Below are 18,026 nucleotides of genomic sequence, written 5' to 3'. Positions count from 1 at the left end.
TGTCAATCTGGCGACCTACGTTTAAAGCACGAGGGTGCAAAGCCACTCCAGCCAATGACACTTCTGGACTAACTTGGATAACAAATTTATATGTATGACCAAGAGGAATGTACTAGAATAAAGGCGCTCGTGGAGCTGGAATGGGCTATGGCCAGTGCAGCCCATTTTGCACCTGTTCTTTTTTCTAGAAATTTGTATATAGCATGTAATTTTAATGTTAAGTCAAACTTTGCAAAGTTTGACCAAATTTATATTAAAAATATCAATATCTACAATATCAAATATATATATTATGAAGCTACATTTCGTAATGAATCTAGCAATGTTGATTTAGTATTATGAGTGTTGATACTTTTTTCTATAAGTTTGGTCAAAGTAGAAATACTTTGACTTCGGATAAAACTTATATGCAGACTAAAAAGGAGTGGAGGGAGTACAAACTAAATAATCTATTTTTAAAATTCTCCCTCTATTATTTAAAAAATAAATATACAATTAAAACCATATTGATGAATTATAATTTTTTTGTATAAATAACATTATTCATAATTTAGAATTTGAACTTTCGATTTGAATATTCAATTATGTACAATATTGAAATTATATAATTTTTAAATATAAGGCATGAGTAAAAATTATACACAAGTGAATAGTCAAAATATTTAGTACATGTTTTTATTCATCATTTTGTATATTGAAATATAAGCCATGAATGTATAACTTTTTATGAATTTATTACACATATTTATTTAATCAAGTTTTTAATATCCATATCCACTAAATATTTTTTGTATAATACACAGGTATATATTTAAATGTTTTTTGAGAAATAACCATTGTCTGTATGTATAGTATTTTCAACACACAAATATTTGAACAAAACTTTTTTACTTACTTTTTCTTAGGAAGCAAAGGGCTTTATTGGATTATAACAATGTTGTCAGGAATACAAATAATCTCTGGTAAAGAAACTAGCCAACATGGCGCCGTATGGCTAAAGAACTCCACTTTTATAAATATATATAAAAAATTGCCTGTGCAAAATGGACGAGGTATCTGCAGCTGTTTAAGCTCCGTATGCATTCTCGTTTACTGCACATGCAGTTTATCCGTAATGGGCATGTGAGCGTGATGGTTCTGGTGGCTAGATGGATTTCTGTTTTAATAAAGCTCGGTCGTGTGTTTGAGTCCGCGAGCTTCCATTTCATGTATTTATTTTTGCAGTACAGTGCTGCTTGTTTTTTCGGAAACTAAAAAATGGTAAGGAGTTTGTGCAAAAATGCGTCGCTATGGTTGGCTTTTCCTAGGAATAAAAAAATACATAGGTGTTTTGTGCAAAAATGCGTCGCTATGGTTGGCTTTTCCTAGGAATAAAAAAATACATAGGTTTTTTCTGCAAAACTGCTTCGGCCTAGAGCCCTCACTCACTGACATGTAGGTCCGTACACACGGATAGGTCTGCATATGTATTTTGTGATCGTATGTGCACGCTTGAGTCAAGTTAAGTGACTGCAATTCCATATTTTCAAAGTTCTAGCACAAAGCTGAATATCAAGCGCAAGACCTCTATTATTAACATAAACAGGAGTCGAGATAATGGTCAGATGCGCTCCACTGTTCAGCTCCACACAAGTGCATGTCGGTAGCGGTAGGAGTGCAAGCTGATTCATCACCAATGCAGTGGGTACCCATGGGCCATGGCACTGCCGACCTTGCATCTGTTTTCTTCCAAATAAAAAATAAAAATCCTAGCCCTTTCTCTTACCTATAGGTTGCCTCGTTGGCGCTACAAAGCGCAGATGCTGCGCGTCGCTTTCCCCAAAAGGCACCGCGGCGAATTACCCACAGCAGCGGAAAGAAGAAGGTGCCCCTCCTCCTCATCATCACCGGTGAAAGGTGAAAAAGAAGGAAAGGCGAAACGAATCGGAATGTCTCCCACCGCGGCACGGCGCAAGAAACCCCGATCCCCCTCACTCACTCACGCTCCCATCCCATGCATCATCGCCATGCCATGCCATGGATTCCTCCCGTGCGGCGTCTCCCAACCCAAGTTCCTAACCCCACCCACACCCATCAACCCCAATTCCTTCCTCTCCCACCAACGCAACCACATATTCTGTCGTCGCCGTTACCTAGACGGCTAGACGCAGGTAGAGACCGACCGGCCCCATATATACCATACGTGACTGGGCAACATCGTATCACTGGCTTAGCTAGCAATCTGCAGGTGAATTAATTGGGCACTAACATCACCAGCATCAAATCAAGTGAGGATTTCACAATGCGGCCGGCCGTGACGCACGACGACCTGTCCCTCCGCAAGGCGCAGGAGCGCCGGGCGGGGCGCTCCGGCAGCCAGATCGCCGTCGGCCTCGTCGCGCTCTCCGTGCTCTGCGGCCTCGTCAGCTTCATCCTCTGCCTCGCCGCCGAGGGCTCGCGCTCCGAGGTACGCACGCACGCACGTACGCACGCGGCCTTGCTAGCTCGACCGTTACTGTGACTGACTGACTGACTGACTGGTGCTGCCTGGGCTTCTTGGCTCGCCGCAGGTGTCCAACTACCTGATGACCGTGGCCGGGAGCGGGGCGCAGGTGGAGCTGTGCTTCTACAACGGCAGCGGCCGCTCGGCGCTCGCCTTCTCCATCGGCGCCTTCCTGCTGCTGGCCGTCGCCATGTTCGCCGTGCACGCCTACATGCTCCTCGCCGTCGCTTCGCCGGACTCCGCCGCCGCAGGCCTCGCCGTCGCTGAGGACCACCCCCGCGTGTCCTCCGCCACCAACACCCTCACCTGGCAAACCTGCTGCCTCTTCTTCGTCACATGGTACGGAAATTACTTTCAAGCGCCGCGAAACCATGCCATGCATTGGGCAAGAAGAATGGTGGTGTGGATTAATAATAAGAGCACACTCGTCGATGGGTGCAGGATTTGCTTCGGGCTCGCGGAGGTGCTGCTCATGATCGGGATCGGGGTAGAGTCCGGCCACGTCAGCGACTGGCGGAGGCCGCGGCAGGTGTGCCACCGGGTGCGCCCGGGGATGTTCGCGGCGGCGGGGATACTGGGGCTCATCACCGTCGTCGTCGGCTTCGTCGTCTACGTGACCGCAGTGCACACGCAGAAGCTGCTGCGGCAGCACGGCGGCGGCCACTACGCCCCGCACCCCGGCAGCGCCCCCTACCCCAGCGGTGCACCATACCCCGGCGTCCAGCAGCACCACCTGCAGCCGCCGGTGTCGTACCCACCACACCCGGCCCCGCACCCACACCCTCATCCGGCGCCGAATGCGCCGGAGATCACGGCCGCCGCTTGCCAGGTTCAGTCCAGCAACGCGTGGTGCATCACCAAGGACAAGGAGTACACCGATGTTTAAAAGCCTAAGCCAATGAATGGTAAGAAGTGCAGAGACAATGAGCCTGACGCAATGAATGGTCGAACAAGAGCAGAGACAATGCACGTAAAATTCCTTTTCGTTTTCGAACAATTGCTTGCTCATTTGTGATATAAGTAGCAATTGGATTATTATTCGCTGATATGTAAAACAATTTGTTTGTTCAAGGACAATATTCATGTTTTAACTTGTTAATTATGCTGTTCATTTGGCCTGCCAACTCTGTAATCACAATGCCCTTGTCAAAATTGGAACATGCAAATCAAAATTGATCAGAGAACAAAACTGAGCAACGACACAGGTATACTAATAATCAAGTGAAAGCTGACATTGACATGTTCGGACAAACTGCAACTCACTTCATTCCTGAAGAACCCCACAAACCAAACCATTCAAGAATTGTCCCCTAAATGCCTCGCAGAGTTGCAGAAGCTTAAACTCAGGCTATACAGTAGCAAAATAGTGCACACCATACTAAAGATGCAACCCCTACATAGTAGCCTGATAAAAAAGACCCAGACTCCTCAAGTTTGACGATTATACTCCTCTTACAAACGCTGCGATATTGATACCCAGGACCAGTTGCTTCCTTGAAAATCTTCAGCTTATTGGACCCACCACAACCATGACCTTACCCCACGCACCGACTACCAAATGGTGGCAACTGCAGCGACAAGGGAATTACCACCATTGGTCAAATCTGCAAAAGGAATTTCAAATTATATTATTGGTTGTCTCTTTGCTCAAAAGCTGATTCACGCTACCATATCGAGCGAATATGACAAGAGAAACAACAAATACGGTTATATGTTGAGAGTACCGACCTGTATTCAGCCCAGGTTCAGATCAGGGTTGCCACCTTGGCCAAAGTCAAAGGCAACACCTGTCGGAGCTTCCATAGTTGCCCCCATCGCATCATCTTCCTCCTCCATCCAGTAAGCCTCAAGAATCTTCACAGCCTTCTCATAGATTTCATTGTTATCATGGCTCTGCAGGTTCTCAATCTTTTCCAGGCCCTCTGCTTCATCAATCATCTGCGCATAGACATTGCCCTCCCCAGAAGCACCCAAATTCTTATCAGTTTCTCCAACTTTGAGAATGTTCTCAAGACCCTCCAAGCAAACAGTAACAATCCTTGGATCTGGGCAAAGCAGGAGGTCACACAGTGGCTTGATGCAGCCCTCGCTAACCAAATACCTGTTTACATAATACATACACATCAGCACGGGAAAACTCAAAATAGAAGTGCAAAATTTGCATGTAATCTGAATAACAGTGAATGAGAACATACTTGATTTGGTCGTGGGAACCACCGGAGGTAGCATTCGAGATGGCCCAAGCAGCCTCCTTCTTGATATCGAATTCAGCCGTTTGCAGCAGATGCACCAGAGGACCAATAATTCCAGCAGTAATCACAGCCTAAGAAGCCAGCATAGCAAGGTATGTGATCAATGATTAACCTTTAAGAACATATAGATTCAACAAACTTGATGACTAATACATGGATCCTTTAAACACTCTTATATTTCTCTACGGAGGGAGTAACTCATTATGTTGAGACTATTAGGTACATAGGCACCCCAACTGGGCAAACGAAGTCATAATGCTTACAAATATTCCAAAAGGAATAGAGCAGTTTTGAGTCAGCAACCAGTTTGTACAGAATAAGGACTGTCATTTACATCTAGTTGAACCAACATTGAAGGAAATCTTAGTTCTTAGGCGTGTTACTTTTGAGCCACCGGCATTAGTTGTTTGTACCACTAGCATATTGATAACATTAGTTACAATATTCCCCACTAGCCACAATGAACACAGCACAATCTAACATATATGCACCACACAATACATACAGTTATCAAACTAAAATCAATCAATGTCGTGAGTATTTAATACAAACAAAGGTAATCCCCTAGACATAACATGAGAAGAAACCATGTGAGAATATGCAGAAACTCGTACCTGTATCTGATCTTTGTTACCAGCAGTGATATTTGAAACAGTCCAGCAGGCCTCTTTCTTAATGCTTTTCTTGTGATTTTGTGTCAACAGACTTAGGAGACACCCAAGAGCTTGATGATCAATGATGCACTGTAGAATATAAGACAAGCTTAATAACACGGAAAAATGAACAAACGAAACTATACAATCTCTAACGAAGCTAGTAATCACAGATACGAATTGTAATTTGCCATGCAAGTGAACACATAATTATTTATTAGTGTGATCACAAAGCAGGTTGTGTAAAACTTGACGAGCAGTTTACTTGAATAGGGAAACAGACTAGGCAGGATTTCAGTCAACTGTTGGGGTAAGAGTGTAGTCAAGTGAGCAACCAAACTATCAGAAGAAACTGTACAGTAAACAAACAAAGATGAGTGATTCAAATTTCCAATATATTTTATAGACACTTGTCAAATCTGATGTACAATGGCAAACATGATGGTTATAATATATCCATAACAATATCCTCTGTAAGAGTATAACTCAAAAGTCACAAAAATTTAATGGTGCAAAATGTAGTGAATCCAAAAGAACAAAACGAAAATGAATGAGTTACCTGAGTTTGCGAGTCATCTCCTGTGACAATATTTCCAACAGTTCGTAGTGCAGGTATAAGCACTGAAGGTGATGGATGGCTTCATGTTGTAAACAATATTGAAAGAACAGAAATGAGTGAATGAACATATATTAAGATAAAGAATCATATAGCAGAGAGTTGTAACCCAGGGTTGAAACATACAGGAGAAGCTCCACAAGCCGGGGACAGACACCAGCATCAATCACAGATTGGATCTTGTCATTGGTGCCATCAGAGAGATACGAAAGAGCCCAGCATGCATCAGTTAAAACTTCCTCATCATTGGAATGGATAAGTCGTGCAAGTGCTGGCAGAGCAGGCTTAGTCTATGGTAACAAATAAAGAATATGTCAAGTAACTGCTGTTGACTACTAATCACAGGAGAATATAGATGCAAAAGTGTATAAAACCTGATCAAATGCTGGCTGTGGCTTTCCTCTGCAGAAATTTGATAAAGTCCAGGTCGCATTCCTTAACATGGAGAGTTTAGCATGCTCATTCAACTGTGCTAGCAGAGGCATCAATGCGCCATTTGCGAGAACAAGGTCGCGGCACTTTGGGGAGTCACCAGCAACATTGCCCAATGCCCAGACAGCCTTGAAATTATTTTCAAGAAGTATCAGAATTGATGACTCCCAACAACAAACATTCAACCAGGACAATAAAAACTAGTAGCCAAGCAAGTGATCAAATACCTGCTCACGAACATCATCACTGCCAGACGCAAGAAGCTTCACAAATATTGGAACTGCCCCATGATCAATGACAACCTTGGTATTCTCTGATGTGCCAGACGCAATGTTTGTGAGTGCCCACGCTGCTTCAAACTGCAAAAGTTATTCAAAAACACCAGGGAAAGAAGTTTAGTTGGTAAGGGTCCTGACTAGCAGATTACAAGAATAAGAGTCCGTTGACACGCACCTGGAGTTGGGGGAAATCTTCTCTAGTAAGAAACTGCACAAATCGAGGAACAACGCCTGATTGGATAACTTCTTCGATTGGGGGGCTCCTTTCTGATTAATACAAGTTACAACCTCAGTTAATGTTGACTCACTGAGTGATATAAGAGATTAGTTTTACAAACAAACAAAAACTGAGAAGTTGGTACCTATAGAAAGCAACTTGCGGAATTGTGTAGTTGCCTCAAGCTGCAGGTTGTTATCCTCGGAATAAACCCCACCAACCATAGCAGGTAAGCTTTCAAGCTACAAAATCCAAACAGAAAACAAAAATGATCAGGTTAATAATGTATCGAAGCCATGAAAGGTCTGCAAACAGCACACTGCTCTAAACAAAGGTAGTTTTGGCAAAGATGAGAGCACCCAAATCAAATGAAAACTGAAGAACTGATTAAATTAACCACTGGAAGTGCAAGACGAACACCTAACTGTGTCTCCAATAACCATAACTAAAACAAAAGGACAGAGAGAGGTGACGAGTCATAAGGCTGGTGCGGGGAGGCGTGCCTCAGAAAGTCATGACCAACGAAGCATGTTAATCAAACCACCAACTAATCTGGCCTCTGAACGATCCCCACAAGTCAATAGTCACTAGTCAGTATCTGAAGAACTACCACGAGGCTACGACTTGATATTTCTTCAAGCCGCAACGCAAGCAACACACACCCACACACAAGTAGACATGCGTGCGTTCAGTCGCGCGGACGCAAACATCTCTTGAGCATAACGAAGCAGTTACTAAACCAATCTACTGCAGACGAAGCAAATACTTAACTCATCTGGAACCTCGTGTACAATTCATAGGATTCAGACTCCAGAAGCACTGAAACAGGAAGCTAGGAAGGGGAGTAGGGCAGAAGTGTGCAGTATCCTCACCTTCTTCTCGACGCCGGCGGCGGGGATAGGAGCCTGGGCCTGGAGCCCCTCGCGGCGCTTCTTGAGGAGGCTCTCCTCGCGGCGGTTCTTGCGGATCTCCACCATGTTGTCCTCGCGCCGCCGCCGCCCCTCATCGGCGTCCACCGTCACCTTGTAGCGGTTACGCCGCGCGTCGGCCCGCTCGCTCGGACGCACCGACATGGCTGGGTTGGTCGCTGTGGTCTCTCTCGCGCGCGCGCGCGGCGGTGGCGGCGGGGAGGCAAAAACCCTAGCTAGGCGACGGGGCTCTGGGGGAGGGGAGGGGAGGGGAGAAAAGAGGGAGAGGAGAAACCCTAGCGGCCGCTGCGAAAGGGAGTTAAAGCTCACACCACGATCGAGATATTCTCTCGTTTCCTCTCTCCCTTTTATTTCTTTTTTCGGTGCCCATTTTCTTGCCTTTTTAGAACTGCCCGTTTTCTTTATGGGCTGTGCATGTCCCTGATTTATTGGGCCCGTTACTGATCCACCATGTGAGGTGAGAGTGGTCTGGCCCAAATCTAAACATGGAAAACTCTCGGTATCCATAAATTTATTTGTCCGACTATGGATTGTTTGTACTCTATATGGAGTAGGTGTCATGCCACATGCACTTTTGATCAAGGAGATGATGGTAACCCGTTGGGCAATCTAGACAACGCGGCGGAAGGCATTCATGGAGGAATCCTGCAGAGCCCACATGCCAATCATTCATTTGTTAATGCTGGGCTCGAAACAATCCAGGTTTCGCCACGGGTTCACGTTCAACGGGGAAGCTCATCTGCTAGAAGACCTGATGTCGGGTATGTGTGGAAGACGCCGGGAGTAGGAGTGGTGAAGATACATGTCGATGGTGGCTTGTCTAGGATGGAAACGCGGGAGCTTCATCGCCAGTTTGTAAAGACCACGAGGTTAAGTTTATGGTTCCTCGGCAATGGTGTTCAGCAACATCCATGATCGGCAGCATTGGAAGTGTTAGCTTGCCGAGAAGCTTTAGCCCTTGCGCTTAATCCTCGCTAAGGCACATTGTTATCGCATGTGATTGTAAACCGGTAGTGGATGAGATAAAGCATGGATCAAAGGGAAGATACAACGCAATGATCAAGAAAGTTGAAGTAAGATCTGAGGAGTTCATTTTATGTGAATTTATCTTCGAATGGCGTACTGTAAATTTTGAGGCTCATAGTTTAGCAAATTTTTCATCTTCTTTAGCAGCGAGTCGCCATGTGTGGTTGGGCATATCCCATGACCCGTTTATTATTCATGTAAACCAAAGGTCGTCTTAAGGAAGTGTGATTTATTGCTAAAAAAATTATTTCTCTAAAACAACAAGTTGTCCTTATAAACATTATGATTCCCTTCACCTGGTTGATCTAGCGCGGTGCGTTCACCGCCTTTAGCGTAGGATGCATGTCCTGTGTGACTCTCCACGTCGCTCCATCCTTCTTCTCTGTGTTCTCATTGCTGCAGTTTGCCAGTCGTGAATCTGATCACTTTGGGGTTATTTTCTTTTTTTCTTCGCCTACGCACAACATAGCTTTGGTCTTATATGATTTTGCTAGTTGTCGACGTGTTTTTGCGTGTGTATGTGTTGGTGTTGGCTATGTGCATCTTAGTTATGCAGAAGTCGGGTGTGTGTTCATCATGTTTTTGTATCCTCTTGATACTTCATTTTGAGCAAATAAAATCCACCTTTTGTCGGGAAAAAACTGTATCTCTGTTGCAAACTTATGCAACACTACCCCTTGCAATATGCACACGACCCTCTGTCTTTGCAAAAAAAAAAGATTCTGCAACATGATCGTTGTTGCAAAATGACAACAGAGAAGAAAGGTCCAAAAAAGATTTGCAACGAGGCTCTTGTTGCAAAAGGCCAAGTGCAAAAAGGCTTTTGTTGCAGAGATCAAAAGAAAAGAAAATGTTCTGAGGCTTTTTGCAACAAGTTCGTTATTACATAGACAATTTGCTTGTTGCAATTAGGTTGGCTCGTGTGTGTGTGTGTGTGTGTGTGTGTGTGTGTGTGTGTGTTGGGGGGGGGATCCAACTATTCTTTTTGTCTGAATCCGACGATAGGGAGACGGTAGATCTTTTCCATTGCTTCAACAGGGCGATGCCTAGCACTGCTCTAAAAAAAGAAACCCTATGTGTAATCATTTAAAATGTCTATGAATCAAGCTTCATAAAACTAAGAGTCGTCATATCTCAGTCAATAAAAAACCATTTTATCATTCAAACACTTGGATTGAACACATATCATTCCAAGAGTAATCATGTACACATTTTTAAACAAGTTGCATGAACAAAAAAAAAGCATTCGGCCGACATGTCTTTATCGTATATTGTGAGCTCCGGGGTTTGTGTCGTTCCATCCTTCAGTGACAGTCTGCTCCGCCGGCATGTGCATCGTCCGCTCCTCCATCATGTTGGTCGTCCCATGTCATCCTAAAATGCATGATCATTGCTCATGTGAACTCCCAAAATTATATTGTTATTGGATCCATGGTATTCAGATCCTACATCATGAATCGGTTCTCCTCGTGACTATCCTGGCTTGCATCAACCGACCCTCCTCAAGTTTAAGCATACCCATCTCCGTCCCTTTCTTGCGCCTTGTACTATATTGAATAGCATCCCACCTCGCTCTCTTCTTTTGTAGCTTCTCTCCCTTCATCTTCAATGTTTCCTACTTGCCTCCTTCGAGCCATGTTAATATGTTGGTTACAACTTTGTGGTTTGTGCGGTTTCAGTTTTAATAAAATCGGGAGCGGGAGGCTCGGTCAGGCTCCTTAACTAAAAAAACATGTATAGATGAAGCTCCCGTGAGCTGAAGCAGGAGGCCGGAGTGAACGTAGGTCTCTAAGATGGGATGACGACGATTCAAGAACAAAGAAGAAAAGGATCCTAACCAACGATAACTTATCTAGACGAGGGTGGAAAGGATTAAATTTTCGCGACTTTTGCGATGTCTTTGAGAGAATTGATCATCTATTCTTTTCAAGCTCTTTTGCTAGGTTTTTATGGAATGTGATTTGTGGTTTGCTAGGTAACCCAAAATTACCTTTATCTTCTTTGATCTTTGTCAAAACTGGATACCATTATATTTTGGCAAGGATAGGGCTATTATTTCTATTGGTGCTACTGCTTTGGTCTGGACAATTTGGAAAACAAGCAACAAATCATGTTTTCAACGTGTTTTCCTTTCAAAATCTATCAATATAATATTTACCCCTGTGTTCTTTATTGGATTCATGAGCGACTCTGCAGAGAAAAGGAGTGCAAAAAAGGCTTAGAGCGTTTCCAATAGATGATGTATATTTTGGTGCTTCAAACCGGTGATGGTCCAAATTTGGAGTACCAAAAAGTGTTTTTTACATCTCGGAAAAAGGCTCAACTCCAACAGATGGTCCAAAACGGAGATGTAAATAAAAGAGCAACTCCAACAAATGGTCCAAAACAAAGATTAAAACGACCAACTACTACTTCATCTCAACATAGTTCAAACATGAAATTCAACATAGTTTCATACACAAATTCAACTACTACTTATTCGAACTACTAGATGAAACTACTCCTCATCGTCGGAGCTGCGGAACTACTCCCAGAACTCGTCCTTGGTCGGGTCATCGCACCCCTCGTCCTCCTCCTCAGAGTCACCCCAGTCCCTCATCCGACGACTCGATAGAGATCACGGTCAAGGGGTCGGCCTCGTCCTCCTTCTTTACCCCCTTCTTTTTCGCGTCGACGTCGCACTTCCAGTAGTGTTCTAGCTTGACTTGGACGTAATGCGGATGCTCTCGCGCAAACTAAGCCATCACCGCCTCGTCGCTCTCGCCGGGAGCGACGACAACTGTCAGTCTCTTCTTCGCCTTCTTCGCCGGCATCTCCTCCATCCGGATGCCCTGCGGCACGAGCCACTACGCCACCGCCTGGGACTCAACCTCCGGGAAGTTGAGGTCCATCTTCGGCTGTCTGGCATGGCACACCGCCGCATCGTAGGCACGCGCGGCCACATCGCCGGCGGGATACGTGCCGAGCCACCAACGTCGCCCGGCGTCGAAGAACTCGACTCCGAAGTTCCCGGAGGGCTTCGCCCTCACGCCTAAGAAAACGGACTTGCCCTTCGGCGTCTTCTTTGGTGACATCGGGGAGCGGGCGAGGCCGAGCGGGGAGCGGGGTGGCGGCGTGCGGCGCGGGGAGGAGGCGGACGGAGCGGGGCGGCAGACGGACCGGAGGCGAAGGCGACCGGAAAGGAGGCGGACGGAGCGGGGCGGCGAACGGACCGGAGGCGAATGCGGATAGACCGGAGGCGAAGGCGGTCGGAGAGGAGGCGGACGGAGCGGGGCCGGGCGGAGGCAGACGGAGCAGGGCCAAGTGGAGGCGGAGGCGGCCGAAGAGGAGGCGGATGGGGTCGGAGCGTGGCGGAGGCGGCCGGAGCGGAGGCGGACGCGATGGGGCGGCACGGCGGGGGCTGGATCTACGGCGGGGCGGGGAGCGGGCGCGCGGTTGCCAGGCGGAAGGGAAATGAAGTGGCGGTTGGTCGTTTGGCGGGCGGGCACGGTTTTACATCAGTTGTATCTCGTGATGTAAATTTGCATCACGAAGTTTTCAATTTTACATCTTCGGGAGGCGTTGATCCAAATTTTTTATACATATGGACCGTCTATTGGAGCAACGCTTTTTGCTCTTGAAGCTACAAAAGTTAGTTGTTTTTATATGTGGCCGTCTATTGGAGATGCTCATAGGGAGGTTTCCAAGAGGCTATCTCGGGTAGCAAACCAAGTCTACGGAAGAGCGTATGGGTGGAATCCTTCTACTCAAAGACTGGTTTTGTCTCTACCTGAAAATTGGGCGACTCTGTAGTGCGTTCAGGTTAGGGAAACCCTTCTAATCTGTAGTCTGATTAGAAGCATTCGTCGGACCGATCAACCACCGTCGATTCTAGCTAAATCTCACAGCCCTCGTCGCTACATTTTCAAAAAAAATCCCATCATCAACCCGCAAATGACCCACATTCTCCGCAGGAAACCACTCACCCCGAATATCCCTCCTGAATCTCGTGTCGCCCGCACCTCCCCTGACCTTGCCGTCAACCGCAACCGCCCCGTCCTCTCCGATTGCAGAGCACATCGCTGGATTCCTTCGCACCTCGTCATTGACCACAACAGACACCTCACTCCCAGATTTGTTCCCCTTCTCCTCCCTACTCCACCGGTGCGACTTCTAGGGAGACATTGATGGTCCATCTCGGCGTTAGGGGGGCGAGCCCCTAATCTCCTCCGCCTCCCATCCTGACAGATTACTTGTACGTTCCTCAAAGATTTTGTTGGTCAGGTAATAATGATTGAATTCTCTTATGCTTGATTTCTATGTCCTTGATCAGTATGTGGTCGTGATGCCCATCCCAATAGGGAGGCTGAATAGGCATTGGGGAATTCCCAAGCAATAGAAGATTGCTGCCTTCACCTTGAGCGTCAGCCCTTCTCGACGTCGATGGGAGCAGGCCTGGCCGTCTGCACAAAACGGTGCCTCATGTCCTCCTGACCTACTCAACCGACCTACTTTGTTATGAAGGAGGCCCTTGGCTAATGGTGCATCTTTGTTGCAGCATCGCTCCGTCCATGCCAATCCTTCTTAATGCCTCTAACCATGGAGGTAGAAGGAAGCACGTCCACCATAGGAAGGAAGCAAGTCTACCATATGAAGGAAGCACGGCCGATTTTGGAAGGAAGCACGACTACCATGCAAAGCACAACCGGCATCGGAAGGAAAGCAGGACTTTCATGCACGGCCAGCATTCAAATGGCGCACGCCCACCATCAAATAGAAGCATGACTACCATCACAGTGAAGCTTGACCAACATTAGAAGGAAGCATGGTGACCATGGCCTGGTGGTGTTTGAACTGTGTGTAACGTTTTGTTTTATGGAAGCAAATTCTACATTATTTTGCATGCATATTCTAGTTTCTTTGGAAGCGCTAGTTCAGTTTGTTCAAAACCTACGCAGTGTTGCTTCTATTTGTACGTTTTTACTGTACAACCATTTCCTTCCTTTAGTGAATTATTATGCCAGACACTAAATTGTGTGCTTCCTTCTTTCTAACTAAATGCTTCAAATGTACAGATTCTGAATGATGATATAATATGTTGTGGGGCAGATCAACCGGGCTGTAAGTTGTCGATTCAACGGTGAAGTAGAGCTTGTGGCACACGCGGATCTTGCCATGATCAGATTGTCCAACGCTTGCCACTATGTCGATGATGAGGACGGAATGAAAATAGTGTTTTAATAGTCTTTTACCTTTGCTGTAAAATAAATCTGTAAATTTGTGTTCACATGTATTAGTTTGTTTCAATGTGTTATCATTTATATTGTGCTTCCATGTGATTATTTTTTTGCGGGAATGCTTCCATGTCATTTTTTTGCGGGAATGCTTCCATGTGATTTGTTTGCAAAGCAAAGAAAATCTTTATACAACATGATTGTTTCAACTGCAATATTATTACTATTTGGTTCGAAGAAATTTTATAGGTGATGGAAGCATGAGATTGATGCTTTAGAAACTAGCGCCAATATTGTTTTTTCTAAAAATGCTTGTGGTTCCGCGTGATTTCTTTGCGAAGCAAAAAAAAAATCTGTATACAAGAAAAGATCGTTTCACATGCCATTTTATTACTATTTGGTAAGAAGCGATTTTATAGTTGATGGAAGCACAAGCTCGATGCTTTTGATACAACTTGAAAAAAAATTGTAACAATGCGTCATCATTCATGTTTTGCTTCCACGTGATTTCTTTGCGAAGCAAATTTTTTTCTTCATGCCAAATTGTTTTGTTTTGCAATTTTATAGTTGACGGAAGCACCAGGTGTATACTTTTGAAACAAGTGGGAAAATGTTTTTTTTCCTGTTTGAAGGAAACAAATCACTGTTTAGTTGGATGATGAATTATCTAGTCGATGGAACAATGCCAATGCTTCCAACACACAAAATTTGTTACTAGGAATTAGTTTCTATGGAAGCAAATATTACTCAATGTCATGCATGCATCATGCTTCTTCCTTGATCGAGGAAGGATCCATTACCGTACTCAGCGCGTAATTAGTAGAGCGTAGAGAGGTTAGCGGCCGGAGAGAAGACCCTACAGGATTAGTTACCGAAAGCACGTAATTACTACAGGAAAGAAACTACACGACGCCTGACCCTTTCCTACTAGATCGGACGAATATCTTTGTTTTAATCCTGGGTCACCTACAAGTCTGATAGGAAGCACTTATCAGTAGTCTGATTCGTAGTGCTTCATGTTATGGACTTGCTTTTGTTTTGGCTGATGTGCAAATTGTAAAAGATGTTAAAAGTATGCTCTCTCTCCATAGTAGTGGATGTTTCGGCATTCTATAAATGTGGTTATATGTTTAGGACGTAGGTTGTTCATCAGTTAGGTGGGGTGATGCATCAGGTATGAGGAAAACGGTGTGGTGTTGCGATTGAGACTCCTATTTTCATAATAAAAATGGGGCTATTTGGCCCTTTTATCCAAAAAAAGAAGAAGAAAAAGATCCACAGATGCACAAAAATAACAGCGGTATCAGAATTTAGAAACAGATTTCAATTCACCTCCCCTTCCCAAGACCGGGTAATATACACATCTCACCGGTAAACAAAAAGATGAGACGAATAGAAAGAAAATAGTAGAAAAACATGTGGAAAATCAACAATGTGTGCAGCGTTAACGGCAGCGGCAATCCAGGTCAGGTCGACCGATCGATCCGTCTACGCGCGTGTCCGATCCGATGAGACGAGATGTGAGCTCTATGAGATCAGATCATGTTTGAGAGGGCGCGGCAGTTCTCAGATATCTTTAGGAGCGACTGGTCGAAGCGGTCCATGGGGTTCTTCTCGCCGGCTTTCCTAAACTCCTCGTCGCAGTTCTGCATGTCCTGGGCCGCCATGCTCATCATGGCTCGGACCGTTGAGGCGTCCTTGAAGCCTAAGGCGCGGCGTGCCGCACCGAGGTTGTCCTCCACGTCCGAGTAGAGGCTATCGCACAACTCCAGCGCCTTCTTGGCCGCGGGGCTCGCCTCGGCGGACATCTGGGTCACGTGCTCCTTCGCCGCCGACGTGCGCTTCGCGAAGGCGTCGACCTGCATGTTCAGCACCGCAACCGCGTCCACGGTGGTGTAGTGCCCCGCCTGCTTCCCGGCCGTGGCGCTGCACAGATCCGCAAACGGGGTGCTCTTGCAGACTGCGGCCACCTCGGGTGGCGCCTGTGCCGCAGCCGAGGAGCAGGTCGCCGCTGCGACGGCGACGACTAGGAGGAGCAGCGCGTGGGTTGATCGCCCCATGGCTGGTTTATTTACTTATTATTTGTTGCTGGCTGCTTGGTGCCGACGTACGTGAGTACGTGCGAGCGTGGTGCGGCTGCCTGTATAGGATGGAGGTGGCCGACGGGGAGGGCTGGGGTTTTGCTGCACGGAGGAGGAAGGGGGTAAATACATGACACGGGTGGCGGGGGCTCGCTGCATGAAAGCACAACGGAAATGGCGGCCAGCCTCCGGTCAAGTGGTGGCCAAGCCACTTTAATGTGGCCCGTTCGTTGGTATGCCCAAGCTTACCATTTTTAACAGGCGATGAGCGGTGGACGCTGGGAGTAGGATATTTTTCTTGGTTTTTGAGCAAAACATGCTGCGCAAATCTATCCCCCGTTTGCCTTTTAATTACTTTTTATTGAACATAAAAATATCTCTTTTTTTAGGGGAGGTGGTTCGCTCTTCCCTCCCTCTCTAGTGCGACCCCTGTTTAGGTCCATTTAACTTTTCTTTAAATGCCATCAACAAAGACCCTAATTGCCGTGATCTAATTCATGAAAGAAAATGAACGTGCTACTTTATAAAAACTGACATCTCTATAATTTTATAAATACACAATGAGTTATTTCAAAAAAAAGGGCGTATGAATTACAAAATAAAAATTGCAACGCTGAACTTTAAAACTGCCATCCTCTAGATAAAGAATGCCATACGTCCAGCCAGACCTGCTCGTGCCCAGCAAGACATCCGCCGCCTCACGTAGACGTCGCCTCATCTCCAAGAAAAAGCATAGGGTTCCTCTGCTTTCCACATGCACTGTCGTCGGCCCGTCTCCTCTCCGATGGCCCTAGGGCCATGGACGTGTGGTGCGCCATGGCCCTTGCCGGCGGGAGGGGTCTTGCTTCGTTTTTAGATTTTTTTTGAGTTTGTTTAGGATTTGTGTCCTGCTTGAGAAGACGAGGCGGTGGTGGTTTCCTGAAAATGGAATAAGGTTCTCACTGCCTAACCCCGATTCCAGTGATGCGTCTAACGTCATTAGAGGGCTTGTGGAGGTGTGTCTCCTGCGGATCTCGCGGGATTCAATCTATACTGGTATTTGGTGGATCTGTTTGGAGAAAGTCTTTGTTTGTCTTTGTTCATGTGTCTACAGGTTAGATCATTTTGATCTATACTTCTTTTCATCGGCGATGATTGTTGTTCCGGTGCGCTGGCCCGTGGGGCCTTAGCATAATACCTTTTCGACTGTCTACTACAATAAGTTTGGCCCGGCTCTGGTGACGGAGGGGTGATGATGGCGTGCGCGCCTTCGGCTCGTTCTAGTGCTTCTAGTCGTCACTATGTGGTCTACGCACATGATTATAATTGTTTTATTTATGTGTTCTTTGCACTGCCATGACATGATGAATAGACTAGAAGTTTCATTGCAAAAAATACAAAAAAAACCATAAAATTTGTAAAATGCTATGCTCTAATATATATATAATTTGTGGTGCTACTTTATAAAATTACGATCCTCTAGATAATTTTTTTATCTGGATAAGCCCCAAAATAAACTGTCATGCCATTAAAAATAGAAATGCCACCCTCTCAACCATTAAAATAGCATTCTCTTTATAATAAAAAATGGCATCCTCACAATAATAAAAACACCATCTTATTATTGATAAAAATGTCATCCTATTGTCAAAAAATGGCATGCACTTAGTAACAAAACTGCCACGCCATTAAAAATAAAAATGGCATCTCCTATTAATAGAAATACTATCATGCCATTAAAAATAAAAATGGCATCTCCTATTAATAGAAATATTATCATGCCATTAAAAATAAAAATGTCATCCTCTCGATAATTAAGATGTCATCTACTTAATAACAAAGTTGTCATTCCCTTATAATACAAAAGG

General features: G+C 45.4%; 3 protein-coding genes and 1 long non-coding RNA gene across 7 annotated transcripts; 2 read left to right on the top strand and 2 right to left on the bottom strand.

The window, feature by feature from the left end:
* Positions 1-1,964: 1,964 nt before the first annotated feature.
* LOC123069548 (uncharacterized) lies at positions 1,965-3,865 on the top strand. Its single transcript, XM_044492434.1, has 3 exons — positions 1,965-2,446; positions 2,550-2,821; positions 2,924-3,865. The coding sequence occupies exons 1-3, from the start codon at positions 2,282-2,284 to the stop codon at positions 3,366-3,368; spliced, it is 882 nt and encodes a 293-aa protein (XP_044348369.1). The 5' UTR covers positions 1,965-2,281; the 3' UTR covers positions 3,369-3,865.
* LOC123069547 (importin subunit alpha-1a) lies at positions 3,673-8,163 on the bottom strand. The gene is made up of 11 exons (XM_044492433.1): positions 7,803-8,163; positions 7,076-7,172; positions 6,889-6,980; positions 6,663-6,794; positions 6,378-6,563; positions 6,130-6,293; positions 5,947-6,025; positions 5,349-5,477; positions 4,678-4,805; positions 4,211-4,583; positions 3,673-4,086 (listed from the first exon to the last, which is right to left on the bottom strand). Exons 1-10 carry the CDS (start codon positions 8,001-8,003, stop codon positions 4,217-4,219), a joined length of 1,575 nt encoding a protein of 524 aa, XP_044348368.1. The 5' UTR covers positions 8,004-8,163; the 3' UTR covers positions 3,673-4,086; positions 4,211-4,216.
* Positions 8,164-12,842: 4,679 nt separating this feature from the next.
* Positions 12,843-14,171, top strand: LOC123065298 (uncharacterized). 4 transcript variants are annotated; one of them, XR_006430954.1, is made up of 4 exons: positions 12,843-13,119; positions 13,226-13,339; positions 13,423-13,720; positions 13,940-14,171. It is a non-coding gene; the product is annotated as an uncharacterized lncRNA (long non-coding RNA). The 4 variants fall into 4 exon arrangements; XR_006430953.1 differs by lacking the exon at positions 13,940-14,171 and having other exon boundaries at positions 12,843-13,148; positions 13,198-13,339; positions 13,423-13,921; XR_006430956.1 differs by lacking the exon at positions 13,940-14,171 and having other exon boundaries at positions 12,843-13,148; positions 13,423-13,920.
* A 1,233-nt stretch (positions 14,172-15,404) lies between these two features.
* LOC123065297 (uncharacterized) lies at positions 15,405-16,269 on the bottom strand. Its single transcript, XM_044488629.1, has one exon. It carries the CDS (start codon positions 16,156-16,158, stop codon positions 15,634-15,636), a length of 525 nt encoding a protein of 174 aa, XP_044344564.1. The 5' UTR covers positions 16,159-16,269; the 3' UTR covers positions 15,405-15,633.
* Positions 16,270-18,026: the final 1,757 nt, after the last annotated feature.

This window comes from Triticum aestivum, chromosome 3B (genome assembly GCF_018294505.1).
Source record: "Triticum aestivum cultivar Chinese Spring chromosome 3B, IWGSC CS RefSeq v2.1, whole genome shotgun sequence".
Classification (NCBI taxonomy): Eukaryota; Viridiplantae; Streptophyta; class Magnoliopsida; order Poales; family Poaceae; genus Triticum; species Triticum aestivum.
The sequence above is the reverse complement of the archived record's forward strand: the minus strand, read 5'-3'. Positions and strand labels throughout refer to the sequence as shown.